Raw genomic sequence first — 17,129 nt, 5'->3', positions numbered from 1 at the left:
TAAAATATAACGGTAAAATATATATAGCAGTATAGTATAGATTAAAAAGAAAAGGGAATGTACATGGTAAGTTTCACTTACGGGCTGTGATTCTTCCTTCAGAGGCCAAGTTAAATATATGTAAATGCAAAGTCTAATAGATAGCTGCAGAGTATGGATTAATCAGAAAAGGGAATGTACTGGTAAGTTTCACTTACGGGCTGTGATTCTTCCTTCAGAGAGCAGTCTAAGTATGATATTTGATGAAGATTTGATGGTGCAAACTCGGGGGAAGGATAACTCGCGCCACGAATCACAGCCACTGCGCGAGTTAGCCTTCCCCCAGAGTTTGCACCATCAAATCTTCATCAAATATCATACTTAGACTGCTCTCTGAAGGAAGAATCACAGCCCGTAAGTGAAACTTACCAGTACATTCCCTTTTCTGATTAATCCATACTCTGCAGCTATCTATTAGACTTTGCATTTACATATATTTAACTTGGCCTCTGAAGGAAGAATCACAGCCCGTAAGTGAAACTTACCATGTACATTCCCTTTTCTTTTTAATCTATACTATACTGCTATATATATTTTACCGTTATATTTTACTTTGCATTTACTTTTATATACTTTATTTATATACGTTATATATAAGTTTTTTTTTAACGAGAGTATTTTTTTGAACATTTTTTTTAGTATTTTAATTCCTACATTAATTTTTAAATAAAGGTAATTTTAAAATGATATTTACTAGTAAAATAATCAAGCCAACAATGAAAGTAATTTGAAATGATTTAAACATTATTACCAAAATTACTCGAGTACAATAGCGGTGATTTAGAGAAACTCCCTGCGAGTTTTATACTCCCGGAAAGAAATCAAAAAGAGAAATTACTAAAAATTACCAACATTTATTCCGCTCAGAGCGTTCCCGGCTCTAGACCTTGCTGAGAATTACTACTTCCATCCGCAGTGCCCGTTGACAGGAGATCTCCCTCAAAAATGTCCCGGAACACACTCAAATCACCGGATTCAGATTGAATATTCGAATGAGGATTCTCGTGAATGGATGAATCCCCCCTAGAGCCCACGGAGAAGTCCATAAAAGCCATGTAGTCCTCCTCCTTGATCACCGCACTGGATTTGTGCATATTCTGACTTTCCTGCATGAATTTATTGTACTCCTCGAAGATATTCTTGAATTCCGCAATCTCCACTTTATTCCTCTCGATCACACTACTGCGGTAGTAGTTGTGTAGATTTGTCAGTGATTTCCCACTCATGGCCATGTAGGCTCTCTCCAGGGTCATCACATCAAAGTGCCGATGCCTCTCAGCATCAGGATTCTGTGCTAGAGCCTCATTGCTGTAGTCCATGAGGGATTTGTAGAAGTAATCCACGGCATCAACAAACATCACCATTGCTGAATCTTGTGCCTCTGTGAATCCAGCTACTTTCAGCAGTCCCCCGAGGGATCTTCTTATTCCTGCATCAACTTCCGCCTTCTCCAGCCGTGGGAAGATCTTTGTTTGCTCGCCACGAGTGAATTTCGACTCACGCGGTTGACTAAAGCTAAAGGGATTATTTTCTTTTACCAAATTCGTCGAATTTCCCGGTGGAAAATCAATACTGGGCATCTTTTGGCACGGATTCAGGACGTAGTTTAGACCCTGCAAAAAATGAAGTTTTTTTTTAAATATTCCAGAGAGTCTATAGCACCCCAAACTTACGGATTTATCCACATAGGTGTCTATTAGTGTTTGAACCATTTCCCTCTGATTTATCACTTCGACCGTTTGTGTGACAATTGCATTCTCAGACTGGAGCCTGGAAAAGCAAAGAAAATTAATTATTTGCTTAATTTGCTCTGAGAAAAGCCCCAAAAATTGTCCGGAAATTACTTTTCCGTCTGCACATGCTGCCTTTCGTGGTTTTGCTGTAATTCCGCCAGTAAATCACATCTTGTTTCTGAGTAGATAATCTCATTTGGTTGGATTTCCTTCTTCTTGTCACTTCCGTCTGTGAATCCGCCCCAATGCGTTCGATTTATCATTATTTTTCTGAAGAATTGAGAGAAATGTAAACAAATACAATGGGAAGATCAAAGTGAGGTTATGGTTGTTGGCCTTTTAAATTTTCAACCTCAATTTCCAGTGGAATTGTCTCTGGTTGTCTATGGAGAAGAAGGAGAAACTAACAACAAAAAAGCTCGAAAATAAGAAAAAGTCAAGATAGAGAAAAACTATTAGAAAATCTGAATGATTTTCATAAAATATCAATTCAATAAATAAAAAAAGAATAATTTCATTACTTCAATAAAAAAAATCAATTTTCCCCCGGATGTCCACGGAGATGAAGAAGTAGTTGGTTGTTGGGATAAAACGTCAGTGGTCTTTTTGTGTTGTGTGGGCTTTATCGCAGTGCTTGGAAAAACTCAGAGATTATTGGATTAAATCAAGTTAAATTCACCCCAATCGTGCATTAAGGATGTGCAAAACAATCCCAATGGACTCCCTCAGCGATTAGAGCACCTGTAAGTACGGGGAATGGGCTGTGGGTGGTAGAAAAAGTAAAACACATTGCCAGCGGAGCTCCCCTCGCCATTTCTTTTGGGCTCGCTCGAAAAGGCTGCGAGTAGAAAATATTTTTCTCGTCTTTGCAATTGCATTTGCTCCCAATTTGCCAAATCTATTACATGGTCGACCGTCCATCGAGCACTTGGATGGTCACTCTCTGCTGCAAGCTGTTATGCAAAGAGAAAAGAAAAACGGAGGAGAGGGATTTATGTAACACACATTCAATTCCAGCCATCTCCAGTCTCTTGGCGAGACACTTTTGTGGCTTTTTTTCCTCCATAGTCTCACGGGCAGTGTGTGGCGTGTAGTTGGGGCGAGAAAAAAGTGGCTGATAAGTGGACCGTGGAATTGGTAATGAGGGTACTTTCTGGGGAACTTGTTGAATTATCCCTCAAGGTCAAGTGTGGGCAAATGGGTGTTAAATGCGAAGATTCTCCCGTCTTGACTTCCATCGCCGCGGAAGCCCCATCAATTATTCCGCTGCTGGAGTTATTTCTGACCAAAAAAACTGTATCGGTTTTCGTGTCCTTGGTGACCTGTGGACGTGGCGTTTACCCACCTGCACACGGGGGGCGAGGTGGTCACGGAATTTGGAGCAATGCAGACACGCAAATCAATAAAAGATGACACCAAATCCCCAGGAGCGCAGTACTCTTGGAGATAACAAGAGATAAGGCATTCAATTAGTGAGATTGTGGGAATGCTATCAGTCGCTCCGATGCGTAGAATCATACGAATTTATAGATTGTTTTGTGTTAAAATCTGGCGGTGATTGCGCAGGAAAAATGCCAAGAAATTGCGTCCCTGAACTTTAGAGAATTGAAGTTTTTGTTCAAAAAAAAATTAGAAAAATATCTTTTGAACTTCAATTCTCTAAAGAAAAAAGATTAGGCGTTAAAAAGACTGAGAGAAATGAGCTAAATATCTCATATTCGCGACTTCCTACTCAATTTATTTATGAAATTTATGCAGAATGTTGAACGCCTTTTAACTTTATCTAATTTTGTGCCAAGTTCAATGACGATAAAAATCTTCAAGTGCTCTAAACCTCCACACAGATTAAGAACTTAATCCTCATGAAGCCTAGAAAGTATAATCATTTATTGCGTTTTAAAATAGCATCGAATTTTATTGACAAAAAGGACGTTACGTAAGATTGCACGTAAATTAGTTTTATTTACAGAAACCTTTAGAGATTTTAAGCAAACCGAATTGAGCCTTCGTTCTGTTTCGTATGGCTTTGTATACTGATCGTGTTTATTCGTTGATTTTCGTGTTGGAAGTATTTTTTAATCGGGATAGCAGTCGGGAGGAAAGAAAACGCAGCATTTATGCTTTCCAGCAATGTTTTGACAAAAAAAAAGTTCTTAAGTTAGGACACTTAACACATGACGTAATTGACGCAATTTTGATGAGTTTTAATCAAGTAAAGTTAACATTTAATAGCACTTATAACACGTGGAAGTAAAATTGTTATTTTTGTTATTTTTATGACGATTAACTCACAATCATTAATCTTTTGATAGATTGTATAGAGCTTGACAAAGGTCGTAAAACAATTTCGGGCAATTAAAACACCATCAAGAAAATTAAATATAGATTTAAGTCTCTAAACCCGCTAAACTTATTCTAAATTGAATGCCCTAAATAATATCTTTTTTTTTTTAACTTCAAAAGAGATTTTTTCTCTTTAAATTAAACTTGAAAAGAATAAATTTATCTTTGTTACATTAACCTCTTTACTTTTCTCACCTTTCTTACTCAACTCTATAAATTATATATGCTGTGGAACATAAAGAAGAGAGACAAGGCAATTTAAATAAATAAATTTCAAGTCAAAAGACAATTCAAAACCACAGTTCAGACTTGAAAAACCCTCCACTATCATTATCAAATTAATTTTTTGATTATTTTCGTCGGATTTGTATGATTTTGATTCCTTTTTGAGTAAATTATTAGCAGAAATGCAAAAATGAATCATTTATTTCTGTTCAAATCAAACTTGCACTTAGGCTCCACTAGATAGTGACGTAAGGAGTCGAGATAGCCAATGAGAAAGCTTTGCCCGATTTTATCGACCAATCAGAGAACACAGATTCTTCTTCTTATTCCTTTTCATTTCATTGTCAGGGAGAACACCTCTGAATGTCTTAATTCATTCAAAGTAGGACAATTCCACATTTCTTTGGTGGCTTTGGTGGGAGCAAATTTTGCCTTTTAGCCTTTTTATTCTAAACAAGCGCATTTTGGGGGTTTCCTTGCGATTTTTCATCGTCAAAATGCCGCACAGTATGCTATATAGTCACAATTTTGCGGATGAAGCATTAATAATAAAAGTCATAAAAATATTTGGAGCTCCGCATGAATTCCAAGCGTTTTGAGCTCAAGATTATTCTGGGTTTATGTAGCTAATATCATGAAGAGAAAGGGAAAGAAGAAAAAAACTTAATTTTCTGCTCATGATGAAGCGGATTTTTTCGTTGTTGATAATTTTCTTGCTTTTCAGGCGTCGTCCCCCCCCCCTCCTCGCGTGGTTTCTTTGCGAAATGTTTGTGGAATATCAGCAAATAGTGACTAAATGGATTAGTATTATCACCAAGGGTACAATAAATACATGTGAGAAATGGAAATTCGACAGCACCGGTGTGTTGTCCTGATATTGGCAATTTTTCTCCTTTACACCCATGGGGAGGAGCACTGTGTCACATCATCTTCCGGCGGGACGTCCGGGAGGGTACTTCATTGCACCAATGCCACCCTCGGTGATGTCCGGGGGAGATTCTTCGGTGAGGGGCAATCCTACACGGAGATCATTCTGCGGAACATTTCAAATGCAGACAGGAAGATTTTTCTCGAGCTAAGGGATGCGAGTGAGACGGAAGTGCTGGTGTGGGTGGGAAGTGGGGTGAATGATGGGCAATTTGAGCGTCTTATGGGTGACCGGAGGAGATTTGTGCGACTCCGGAAGTTGGATTTGAGTGACAATGAGGTGTCGCATGTGCCAGAACGAAGTTTTGCCAAATTAATTCAGCTGAAGATTCTCAATTTATCCGGCAATCGTATTGGGAATGTGTCTGCGAATATTTTTATGGATTTGCAAACACTAAAGGAGCTCCATATGGCAAGGAATGGGTTGGTGCAAATTTCAACGGCAACATGGAGCCCATTTGTGTACCTCAAGGAGCTCCTTGTGCTGGATTTAGCTGATAATTCGATCAGAGATCTTCCGAGACATACCTTTCGTGGCCTGGATGTGCTAAAGCAACTCCATTTGCAGAGGAATCAACTAACAGTGGTGCCATTTCAGCTTTTTGCCGACATTGGGTCCGTTGAGATGCTAGATCTCTCCCACAATGGCATCGTATCCATCCTCGATAATCACTTTATTGACAATGGGAAACTCCAGGTGCTCCATTTGGAGCACAATAAATTGGTTTCAATCTTCAAAAATACATTCAATGGACTGAGTCGTCTCAACTATCTCAACATAGCGGAGAATCGTATTAATTTTATCGACCGCAATGCCTTTAGCAATCTCGAGGAGCTGAGATATCTTAATATTAGTGGAAATCACCTATTAATTTTGTCCTCAAGTGTCTTTAGTGCGCTTACGGGGCTTGAGCAGCTTGATATGAGTGGGAATCCCTTTGAGAGCCTCCCCAAAGGGATTCTAATGCATCAGTATGCCCTAAAGGAGTTTACGCTTAGTCGCACGGGAATCCGGAGGATTGAAAATCTCGTAGCAAGGGACAATGGGACCCTCAATAGGGACATACTGAGGCACCTAAGGGTTGTTACTATTCAAGATAATACCAATCTTTCGTGCCTCGATGGGAGTGTTCTCGCCAATATGCCAGCTGTTGAGATTCTCCGGATTACAGGTAAGTTTTCAATTTTAATTTTCACCGAGATTTTCTTTCTAAAAATCATTTTATTATTACCTCTGTGCCCCCTTAAAGGGAATCAACTTACAACAATACCCAAAGAGATTGGGGATCTTTTGACCCTTCGGGTGGTGGATTTAAGTGGGAATGCCCTTACATTCCTTCCGGATACCCTAAATAGACTGCCTCATCTGCGCTATGTCAATTTCATTGCCAATGATTTTGCCTGTGACTGTCGTATGCATTGGATGGTGTCGTGGCTGCGGCATCTCCTTGCCCCAAGGGAGAATAGCACAGACAATGCGGTTGATGATGTGTGGCATGAAGCAGCTGCTGTGATTAATGTACACGACCTCAAGTGCAGAAATGGCTATCCGGGTGATATGCAGAGAGTTCTGCAGCAGTTGCACTGCTTCAAACCAACCCTAATTCATGTTTCACAACCCACAATGCATCTCCTGCAGTCAGATGCAACGCTAGAGTGCTCCTTTACGGGGAATCCAACGCCAAATATAATCTGGGTGACACCACATAATGAAATTTTGCGCTATGTTCCGGATCCGGACATAAAAATGCCATCTGTTGATCCGCATCAGGAGAAGTATCAGCAGAGTATTGAGCTACAATTCCTCAATAGTACAATGAGTAGGAGGAATTACACGCGCAAGGAGACACAAAAGAGGAATTCAAGTGTTGATCTCCTTGAGAATGGATTCCTCAGAGTCCACAATATTAGTCGCAGTGATAGTGGGACGTACACGTGCTATGCGTGGAATATAATGGGAAATACCAGCTCTGATGTGAGGTAAGAGAATTTTCTGCTTTAAAATGTGGAAAGAGTTTTATGCAAGAAACAAAGAGTAAGCCCCCTGCATGTAAACCAAATTTTATTCCTTATTGGCGAAGAGAAAATGTGTGTCCGGAAAATCTTTATAGTTTTCCACCTTCAAATACAAAATACATGAATATCAATTTTATCGCTTTTAATGTTTCAAAGCATTCGCATTAATATTTCTTAGATGAATTTGTTGCTATGAAACATTAATGCGAATGTTTCAAAAAAAATTTAACACTGGAGGACCGAATACTTTTTACCTACTCGGAGGATCAAAATGGTCACAGTGTCCATCATAATAAAAAGCCAAATATTAAATGTTTTGTTTATTGTAGATCTGCTTTTTGAATGAGGATCGAAAATTTAATTAATTCCTAATCTATTGGATTGTCCAATATTTACACGGATTTCTAACCTAAGATATTCACATAAATTCAGTACAATTTTGATTTTCTGTCTCATTCACCCCCATTGAATGTAATGATAAAAATGTTAGGTTAGAAATGCGGATAAATATTGGACAACCCAATATTTCAAGTATTATTGAACTTAATTTCTAAATAATTCCTTAACACTTGGAGGATCGTGGTTTCTAACCTCAAAATTTTGATCTTCATTTTCTCTTAAAATAAAATATTTTTCCAAATTTTCTTTCAACAATATTGAAGTAATGAAACTTCCCTATACACAGATGTAGAATTTATCACGAAATATTGAATAGATTTTAATTCAGTGGCGATTGAAAAAAGTTAAATTGGCCACTTTGGCCAGCAAAATCCTCCAAGGGTTAAAAAAAATGATAATGAAAAAAATGCGCAGAATCAATACAAAATTGCCAATTTAAATCAAACTTTTTACAACAATTTTGCTAATTTTCTTAATGCATCTGAATAATCACTTCCTTTAGTTCTCTAAGTAACTATCTAATTCCTTCCGGGAATAATATGAGTTCACACTGATGATTTTCATCGCGGAAATCCTTATTTAAAAAATATGGGGGAACATAACCTCAAAAAGCTGTCAAAAATGTATGAGAATTTGAATGGCCACGAAGATAATTTTCATCCTCCGCATATAATTTCGACTTTAATCTTAGTTATCTTTTAAAAAGAAAAATATTTTCCGGATTTTCTTTCACATAACTTAAAGTAATTGAAATGCTCTACAGATAGACGTGATAATTATCACGATAGTTCCAATACATTTTACTCTATGACGATTTAAAAACTCGAAATGACCACGGTGTTCACAAAAATCCTCCAAGTGTTAAAGGGACAGAAATGGTAATGGCTGCCAATTTTTGGCCATTTTGTATTAAATCTTTGCTTACATTTTTTTTTACTATGTGATCCCAGTGAAATGTGGAAAGTTTTTTTTTAGCGATTTCTCAACCTTTTTTGATTCTCTAAAAGATCATGCAGGTCAAAATTGTTTTCTCAACCCAGGGCAAGTTTCATATATAGATGAATAGACTCCTTTTGATTACAAGCAGGGGACTTCCTCTATGTCTCTTGCATAAGACTCTTTTCACCTTCAATGAATGTTTTGAATGTTGTTTTTTTTTCTCTTGCTATTAGAATCTTTTCAATTTGACAAAGAAGAATATTTAAATTGAAACATAAAAGCCTGGAATACAATGGAGACATTGATGGTCTACTATTTACTCCTCCTTAATTGAATATTACGAGTTCACCTCATTTAACAGAAATCTCTCTGTTGCGCATTTGCAAAAAGTGAAAGTTTAATTGCTATTTTATTCAAATAACTTCATCTTTTATCTAACATATCTCTCAATTTTTATATTTAGTGAATTTTGCATTAATTTCCACCTCAAATTTTGCAATGAATTTTTCTTTTATCACACAATGTTGACCCACTTTTTTTTGTCTGATTTGTTTTTTTGGGGGACAAAATAGTTGACCTAATTCCACGATAAAAAAAAAGTTCCCCAAAAACTCTTTTCTAACGTTGTTTTGGATAAAATACTGTGAGGGAGTTTCTAATGCGATTCTTATTGATTTTTTTTGGGTGTTGTAGTTTTCGAATTTCATTTTGATACAGAAAATTTTCTCTTGAGAATTTCTCTTGAAAATTGTTTTTCTGCAATTTTTCTTTGAAAGAATTTCAACAGCATTAAATTATCGATTTCTCAGCAAAGCGCACAGTGTGTGGAAATAAATCGCAAAATTCTCTTCTATTTCTCTTTTATTTTTGCACAAGAAAGCCCCAGCTGGAATGTGGTGAATTCCTTGCCAAGAGGGCATTCTTGGGTTATAAAGCAACTTTGATGTTCTTTTAATTTTCTAATTTAACATTTTCGCAATTCCTTGCAGAGAATGAGACAGAATGGATGTGTATTTTGTGTTCTTTTCCAGCACAAAATACCAAAGAAATTCCCTCGTTGTTTACCAAATAATTTTCATTTTAATTTCCCCCTGAATTGGAAAGTCTGATGGTTTTGTATTCCGGGCATAATATTTATTTAATTCGAATTTTATTTCTGTGATTTTAACGCCTCTGCTCATATAAATTTGCAAGCACATTTTATTATTTTTTTTTGGGAGCTTAAACATCTGCACATGAGAGAGAATATCAGAGTTGTGAGGGTAAATAGATAAATTACGCGCAAGAAGACTCCACGGTGTCTCGTTGCTGTGATAACCTTCACTATCTAACATGCTCTAAAAGCTAAAATTGTTTATCTCTCTTTGGAATAACATTTTGTCCGAGATGACGGCGCGAGACGTGCTAATCAATAGCACTATTGTGTGTTTTCTTTCACCACGAGCGTGTAAAATAGGTTCGCGGAAGCAAATAAAATCTCTGAATTGAAGCAAATCTAATGGGAGTGGTTTTAGCTGGAAAAATTTGAAAAGGAATTTTTTTTGACAGTGTGAATGAATAATTAAGATTAACTTTTGATGGGCATTGTCGTAAAAAAAAGCTTTAGAATAATCTCATTGAGATTGTAAGCAAACAATTTTATAATGATTTGTAGGAGGAAACATTTATTTGTTTGAATTTATTTTGTGTGACAAAAACACGATAAAGTGGGAGAAAAAATTTCCACTAGAGGGCTTAAGGCATCAGTGGAGCCATCTGGTGTGTGAATTAACTAAAGAAGACAAAACCAAAGACAGAAAAAGTCCATTTTGGACATTTTTTAAATTTTAATTAATTAATTTAGAGGAGAAAACGTGAATTTAAGAAAAATTCACCTCACAGTTTGATTCTGAATGGATAGAGAAAATTTTTATTAGCTTGTTCCTCTCGCATGCAAAGTTAGTTATTAATCTAATTATAGCTTCACCCCGGGATGCACTTTATCTCAATCAATACAAGGAATTTAATTGCTGAGAAAAGGGGGATAATTAAATGCATGGATTCTCTTCGTTCTTAACTATTATAGAGAAGAGAGAAACCCTAAAAAAAGCACCGTAAATGTAAACTATAAAGCACACGTGCTCCCCACCCCACACACAATATTTCTCTTCAATCACGAGGCGAACACAGGGCAAATAAATGTGTAGTAATAATTTATTTGTTCTCAATTTCTTATTTGCAAGAGATTTATTATGTTTTGCAACGGAAAAGCTAAAAATATTTGCAGCAAATTGTTATGTTCAATATTGATGGAAATTTAAATTTTATCAAAAGGTTTTTAGTTCAATGGGTTAGATTGAGATGAATTAAAAGGAGAACCGTGGGTTCAAAGCTCGTTAATTCTTAGTTATTTTTTAGTTGGTTTTAATTTAAAAGTATGTTTTTTTTTATCAATTCTAAACCTTCATTGCACTAGCTAAAAAAATCAGTTAGGTATTGTTTTACTTGTTTTTTACGTTTTTGGTTTAGAATGAGCAATTTTTCGTATTTTTTACGTTCCGGTGAATTTGTTTCAAAATGTAAACATTCTGTGAAATATTTTGTTAAAAACTAGTTTTATTTTTGTTCTTTTTGGGTTATACTCCACGAACATTTCTATTGTTTCTTATGTTCCGAATATTTGGTTCCGAATTTATTGTCTTCTGTGGAACAAATTTTGGTTTATACGGAGCAATTTTCTTGTTTTTATTGCCCAGAATAATAATTTTTAATTTTGTTTATTAAATCTTCTTCTCTCCGTTTTAGTTTTTAACCCTTTAAGGTCCGCGCCTAAACTGCTGGGCCAATTTTGGAAATTTTGCTGTTTTTCAACTCATTTGGCGTAATTATACAGATTTTAGTCGAAAAAAATTTTTTCCAACTTACGGATTTTCCGGAAAACCTTTGGGTCAGCATATGACCCAATGGACCGCAAGGGATACAAAACACAGATTTTTGATATTCACAATTAAGAAGCACTCTGTGTCCGTGGCCGGTAATGTTACCCCCAAGACGCCTCGGAAGCACCCTGGGATGAACTACAATGAGATTCAGACCGACCAGAAGTAGTTTGGTCAGGATTTTCAGTGTCATCCCAGGTGAAGGTTCCTCTAATCACACACCTTGCCACGGTTTTGTGGTTAATTTACCACTTATTTACCACATATTTGAAAAAAACTTAACAGAATAGTAAAGGAGGATATCCAATCCTCCATCAGAGCACATCTCAGCCAGAGATTCTGGCCAGGAAATCGCTCAAATCACCGAAATTCGTGGCTCATCCAGCAGTTTCTCCACACTATAAACACGCACCTTGTCACGGTTTTGCGTTAAATTTATCACTTATTTACCACAAAATTGCATTAAACTTAACACAACACTAAAGGAGGATACCCATCCCTCCATCAGAACACATCCTGGCCAGAGATTCTGGCCTGGAAATCACTCAAATCACTGAAAATCCTGGCTCATCCAGCCACTTCACCGCACTGTTTATGTATGGGAAATGAGTTGTCAAAAATTCCGCGTTTTGTATCCCTTCCCGTCCATTGGGTCATATGCTGACCCAAAAAGTTTGGAAAAGCTTTTTGGAAAATTGGTTCAACTTTCAAGGTTCCCATAAAGCAATTTTTTCTTGTTATTTAGTCTATTTATGAGATTCAAGTCGATTTAGACTATCGGAAAACTATAAAATAGGAAAAAATGACGATTTTCAAAGTGCTGAAAATCGACCAATTTTTCCCAAGTTTGATGCAAAAAATCGACTATAAAGGAATTTATTGGACGAATCAAAAAAATATGTCTTGAAAGGTTGATCCTTTAGCTTTATACTGGCGAAGAAAGCATCCAAAAATATTAACTAGAAGTATCTCTAAAAAATCATTTTCGTTTTGGGTCAGGGTATGACCCAAAAAACGTTAAAGGGTTAAAATCATTCAATATTAGGCCTTATTCAGCGATCAAGAAACTCTTGAAATTCGCTTGAAATCTTGAAATTTCAGTACAAATTTCAATGATTTCAAAGGTTAGGCCCCTTATCTCCAAAAAAAGAAGAATTTTTCATTTAAAAATAAAACTTTGATGATATTTTAAGCAAAAATTCTTTTTGAAAAAATGTTTTCAAATTCGAATTCCTTTTCCAATTTTTTTTTTTGCAGACTGTACATTGATCCAATAATCTTCTATCGCGTAAAAATTGGAAGCATCATTTGTGGTATAATCACAGCTGCGTGCTTCCTCGCGGGCACCCTTATTGTTCAGCTGATCCGCAGAATAAACGACCGCTTTGGGCTGACAGAGAAGTGCATGAGGAATTGCTGTGATTGCTGTTACCGTGACAAGGCAACACCGCGTGCACGGCAGATTTATGCTATGTTGGATAGCATTGAGCACTACAAGAGTATGCAGCTGGAGAAGTTGCGAGAGAACTATGCGCAGCAAGTGCACAGGATCAAGGATAATTGCGCACAGCAAGTTGAGTGGATACAAAATTCATACTCGAGTCAGGCGAAGCATCTCAAGGACATTCGTGACATTGGGACGCATCATTTGACTTCGCTGCGGGATCAGTACTACGATCAGGTGAAGCGTGTGCGGGATTATTCCACGGGACAGCTGAACTGGGTGCGTGAAAACTACGTGTTTCAACGGAATAAAATAAGGAAGTTTAGTGAGTACTCTGCGTTGATACCACTGCTTGAGGGGTACAAGTACCAGCAGCAGACACTCAACAAAGTCCTGGAGAATTTGCCGAGTTTCTATTTTGAGAATTGTCGCGGCCGGAGTGATGATGATGATGAATTTGATGAGAATCTCGAGGTTTATTTGAAGACGAAAATGGATAAATTTGATTGCGCTTTCCCAAAGAAAATGTTGCTTGTTTATGATTCACATAACATAAAAGAATTCCTCAATGCTCAGACACAATTAGAGGGATATAATTTGTAAAGAATCATAAACAAGCAACATTTTCTTTGGGAAAGCGCAATCAAATTTTTTTATGTCTCCTGACTTCTTTGAACAAGATTTCTTTTTATTAATTCGCAAGAAGGGAGTCTTCAATCGTGAATCATCCACATCTTACCTGATTCAAGTACGGTGTCATAGCGGGAAAAGGAGCGTGTATTAACGGATGTATTGTGCTGGGACTTGGAGGAACTGGCATGCCTTGCGCCTACCACACATAAACACAATAACCGAAAAGAAAAAGAAAAAAATCGCGAAAAATGCAACCAAAATTCAAGTTAAAATAAAACTTTAGAGAAGAAAATAAAGTTTATTTACAAAAATTAAAAGAAAAAAAAATAGAAGATAGGCCAAAGAAAGATTTTTTATATAAATAATTAACTTTTAGTCAAAATAAAAAAATATGATTAAAAAAATTATTTACAAATTAAATAGATTAATATTTCTTTTTACTCTTTCAACTAAATTCAATTAAATTTTTAAATCCATGTTAATATAGATTTTTGTTAAAAAGAATAATAGAGAAAGTAAAATAAACTTTACATTGCCTTAAATGCACTTTGGGGCTAAAAAAAATGTTTCATTCCGTGAATAAAATTCTATTTTGAGAGGGTATTCTCAAAAGTGCTGAGCGAGCGAGAAGGAGGGCTTTCAATGAGAATTTTCACAAGATGTACTTACCATAGGACGATAACCAGCCCCAGTTGTCGCCGCCATGGGTTGTGGTGTCCAATTAGCTCCGGGTTTTGCGGCATTCTTTGGAGAGTTCCACTGCATTCCCCTACAAGAAACATAAATCAAGATTTTTTTGTTTTACACTACCCGAAAAACTTCTTAAACAAGCGAAATTTTAGGGTTTTATAAAAATAAATTTATTTGAGCTAATTCATGTTGTGATTGTATTGATTTTAATAAATAGACTATCGTGGGAAATATATTTTATTCCTCTTTCTAAAATTGATAAGTTTTTCAAAACCAGTTAAGCAGTTAACTTTTGACGAACATTTTAGTATATTTATATTTATAAATTACTTTTTATAGTATTTTTGAATAGTCAGATTTAAATTAAAGCTATAAATACCCTTATTGTTTTATGTATAATGTTAGAATTTTAAGTCAACTTCTACCGTCTACTACATCTCCGTTTATACCGTTTACTACACTAATCCGATTTGACATAACTTTGATTCAAAATGTTCCAACACATATTCTTTGATCTTGATTCACTTTTTTTTATTCATTTCTTAAATCGAATTAGAAACGTATTTCTAGTAAATCGTTTTACGGAAAATTATGGAAAACCAATTAAGAAAAAATAAAGAATTTCCAACTTACTTGACTTGAGCAGAAGCGCTCTTGTTTATGGTGAGATTTTCCGCAAGTGATGCCAATGAACTATCCAAGTCACCGGTGAGCACCTTCCCTGTGCCAGTTGCCGGTTGAGTCGCTTGAGCTGTCGCCTGTGGACCTGCAGCAGTGGTATCAACGCAGAGTACTAGCCGTGACACCAGCTGCACCACCATGAGTACCCGGTCTTAGCACGTCCCCAAGTGCATCGAACCCTTTTTATTTTCAACATTCATTCGCGTTCCGTCATTGCGTTCATTTTTTTTTTCATTTATTCCGTGGCGGATGCATTCACCCAATTTTCACCGTATATATAGCGATTTTGTTGTTATTTTCACAACCATGATAGTGTAGCCAAAGGAGGGTTAATTTTTTTTTTCATTGTAATTTTGTTTGCCCGAAATTCACACCCAAACCACAAAATGTTTATGAAATTTTTTTGATTTTGTACAAATATTGTTTTTTTTAGTTAATTTACGCATAACCAAATTTCAATGCATCCCCGCGTCCATATTTTAATGACGATGGTATTTTTTTAAGGGTGGTGGGTGGTTTGTTTTTTACATGACGTGTATAAGGTGTAAACGTGTGCCAGGGGATGTGTTGTGTCAGTATTTTGTGGGCGGATGGCAAAAAGGGGGGGGAAAAGAGAAAATAGAAATATTTTATTAATATGTGTGTTCTTGTTAGTCAAAAAAAAAATTTTTAAAAAAAAGTATTAAATTATATAAAATATCAAGATATCCCAGATACATTGTTTGTTTATTTTTAGAATTTTTATCATAGAAATAATTCAAAAATAATAAATAAATAAATAAATATTTTATCAGAGCTTAAAAATAGTTTAGTTAATTTTTAAAATAAACAATATATTTCTTGGGGGATATCTTGACAAAATTATATTAAAACTTAAACTATAATTATAATGATATTGGGATTATATAGGGATTAATTTTCCATAATTTTACATGTGTTACAATGAACAAATAAAATGTTACTACAAAATGAGGCATGATGTTTATGAGAAAATTATTAAAAATAAACAAAAATGACGTTCAGATTAGTGGGTCAACATAAAACATACAACATACAAAATGTTTTTGGTGCACAACTAAAAGATAAATGGTTTGTTATTCCACATCTCTCCATCTACTCCCAATTTCCACCTCGCATGTGACAAAAATTAATGAAATTTTTACTTCTACTGCAATTGTGTGTTATTTATCTCCACCAACAATGAAATTAGTATCAACAAAAAAATGTTTCTAACACAACTTAATTCTTCGCTCTTTTGTCATTTTTCTTTTTTTTCATTTCATTCTCTGCAAAATGGGGACTCGCTACCTTACTAATTAAGATTACTTTTATTATGACTAAATACAAAAAAAAAAAGAATTCGCACTGCCTACATTTTAATCTTGTCATACCCACTATAAATATAATAATAATGTGACTATAAGAAGCATTTTTCAACAACTGGGATAAGCATTGTAAAAGCATTTTCGCATAACACAAAACTCAAAGAGAGATAACTTTTTCTTCTTAATTTTTTAAAAAAAATAAATTCTTATTTTATCTTTTTAATTTTCAGTCTTTTTTTTTTTTCAAATAATTAATATTATGAAGAAATAAAGAGGAAAGATGGATTTAATTGTTGTGTGAATTAGAAGAGAGATAAATTTTATTGAAAATAAAATTTAAAAAAAAAAATGAAAAGCCAATTGAGAAGCAGAATGAAACAACAAAATTAATTCCCACGTCGCTCATCGTATCGCAAGTGTATCTCTGAATATGCTATCAGAAAGTTCAACGACTAAAGAAAAGTATGATAAATGTGCGAGAGATGATGGCAAGAAGCTGGTGTGATGTATGATTTGTCCCAGGGGTGAGAACATTCTTTTTCCCTCATACATATTTTTTTTCATGTCGCTCTATTTTAGTATTAAAAGGGAATAAAATCTCTTGTAGTGTTGGAGAACAACCCCAGACAACAATAGAAAAGAATATAAAGGAAGAAATTCAATGAAAAGAATTTCCTTTCTCCAAGGGATAAAGTTGAGAAGTTTTTTATACGTTGATTTTTGTTTTAATTCAGGTATTTTTGCGAATATTTTACTTTGTATTAAAATACTTTTTTTTTATCCCTTAGAAATCTTTCTTTTCATGAATTCAATTGTG

The 17,129-nt window shown here is 35.4% G+C and overlaps 3 protein-coding genes and 1 long non-coding RNA gene across 4 annotated transcripts in view; 2 read left to right on the top strand and 2 right to left on the bottom strand.

Annotated features, from left to right (window-relative positions):
* The window catches only part of LOC129789069 (39S ribosomal protein L3, mitochondrial), a 227,469-nt gene that overhangs the window by 49,549 nt on the left and 160,791 nt on the right, over positions 1-17,129 (top strand). The gene's annotated exons all lie outside the window — the stretch shown is intronic.
* Positions 874-2,166, bottom strand: LOC129789083 (uncharacterized). Its single transcript, XM_055825721.1, has 3 exons — positions 1,884-2,166; positions 1,713-1,809; positions 874-1,652 (listed from the first exon to the last, which is right to left on the bottom strand). Exons 1-3 carry the CDS (start codon positions 2,033-2,035, stop codon positions 903-905), a joined length of 999 nt encoding a protein of 332 aa, XP_055681696.1. The 5' UTR covers positions 2,036-2,166; the 3' UTR covers positions 874-902.
* The window catches only part of LOC129788952 (immunoglobulin domain and leucine-rich repeat-containing protein 2), a gene marked incomplete in the record, with an annotated part of 20,009 nt that continues 5,238 nt past the window's right edge, over positions 2,359-17,129 (top strand). The window contains 3 exon segments of the mRNA XM_055825450.1: positions 2,359-2,515; positions 5,065-6,439; positions 6,518-7,238. Of these exon segments, the coding sequence (XP_055681425.1) occupies positions 5,182-6,439; positions 6,518-7,238 (1,979 nt within the window).
* On the bottom strand, positions 13,699-15,072 carry LOC129789167 (uncharacterized). The gene is made up of 3 exons (XR_008750424.1): positions 14,940-15,072; positions 14,286-14,385; positions 13,699-13,812 (listed from the first exon to the last, which is right to left on the bottom strand). It is a non-coding gene; the product is annotated as an uncharacterized LOC129789167 (long non-coding RNA).

The sequence above is a fragment of the Lutzomyia longipalpis genome, chromosome 2 (assembly GCF_024334085.1).
Source record: "Lutzomyia longipalpis isolate SR_M1_2022 chromosome 2, ASM2433408v1".
Classification (NCBI taxonomy): Eukaryota; Metazoa; Arthropoda; class Insecta; order Diptera; family Psychodidae; genus Lutzomyia; species Lutzomyia longipalpis.
This window is presented reverse-complemented; position numbering and strand designations above follow the sequence as displayed.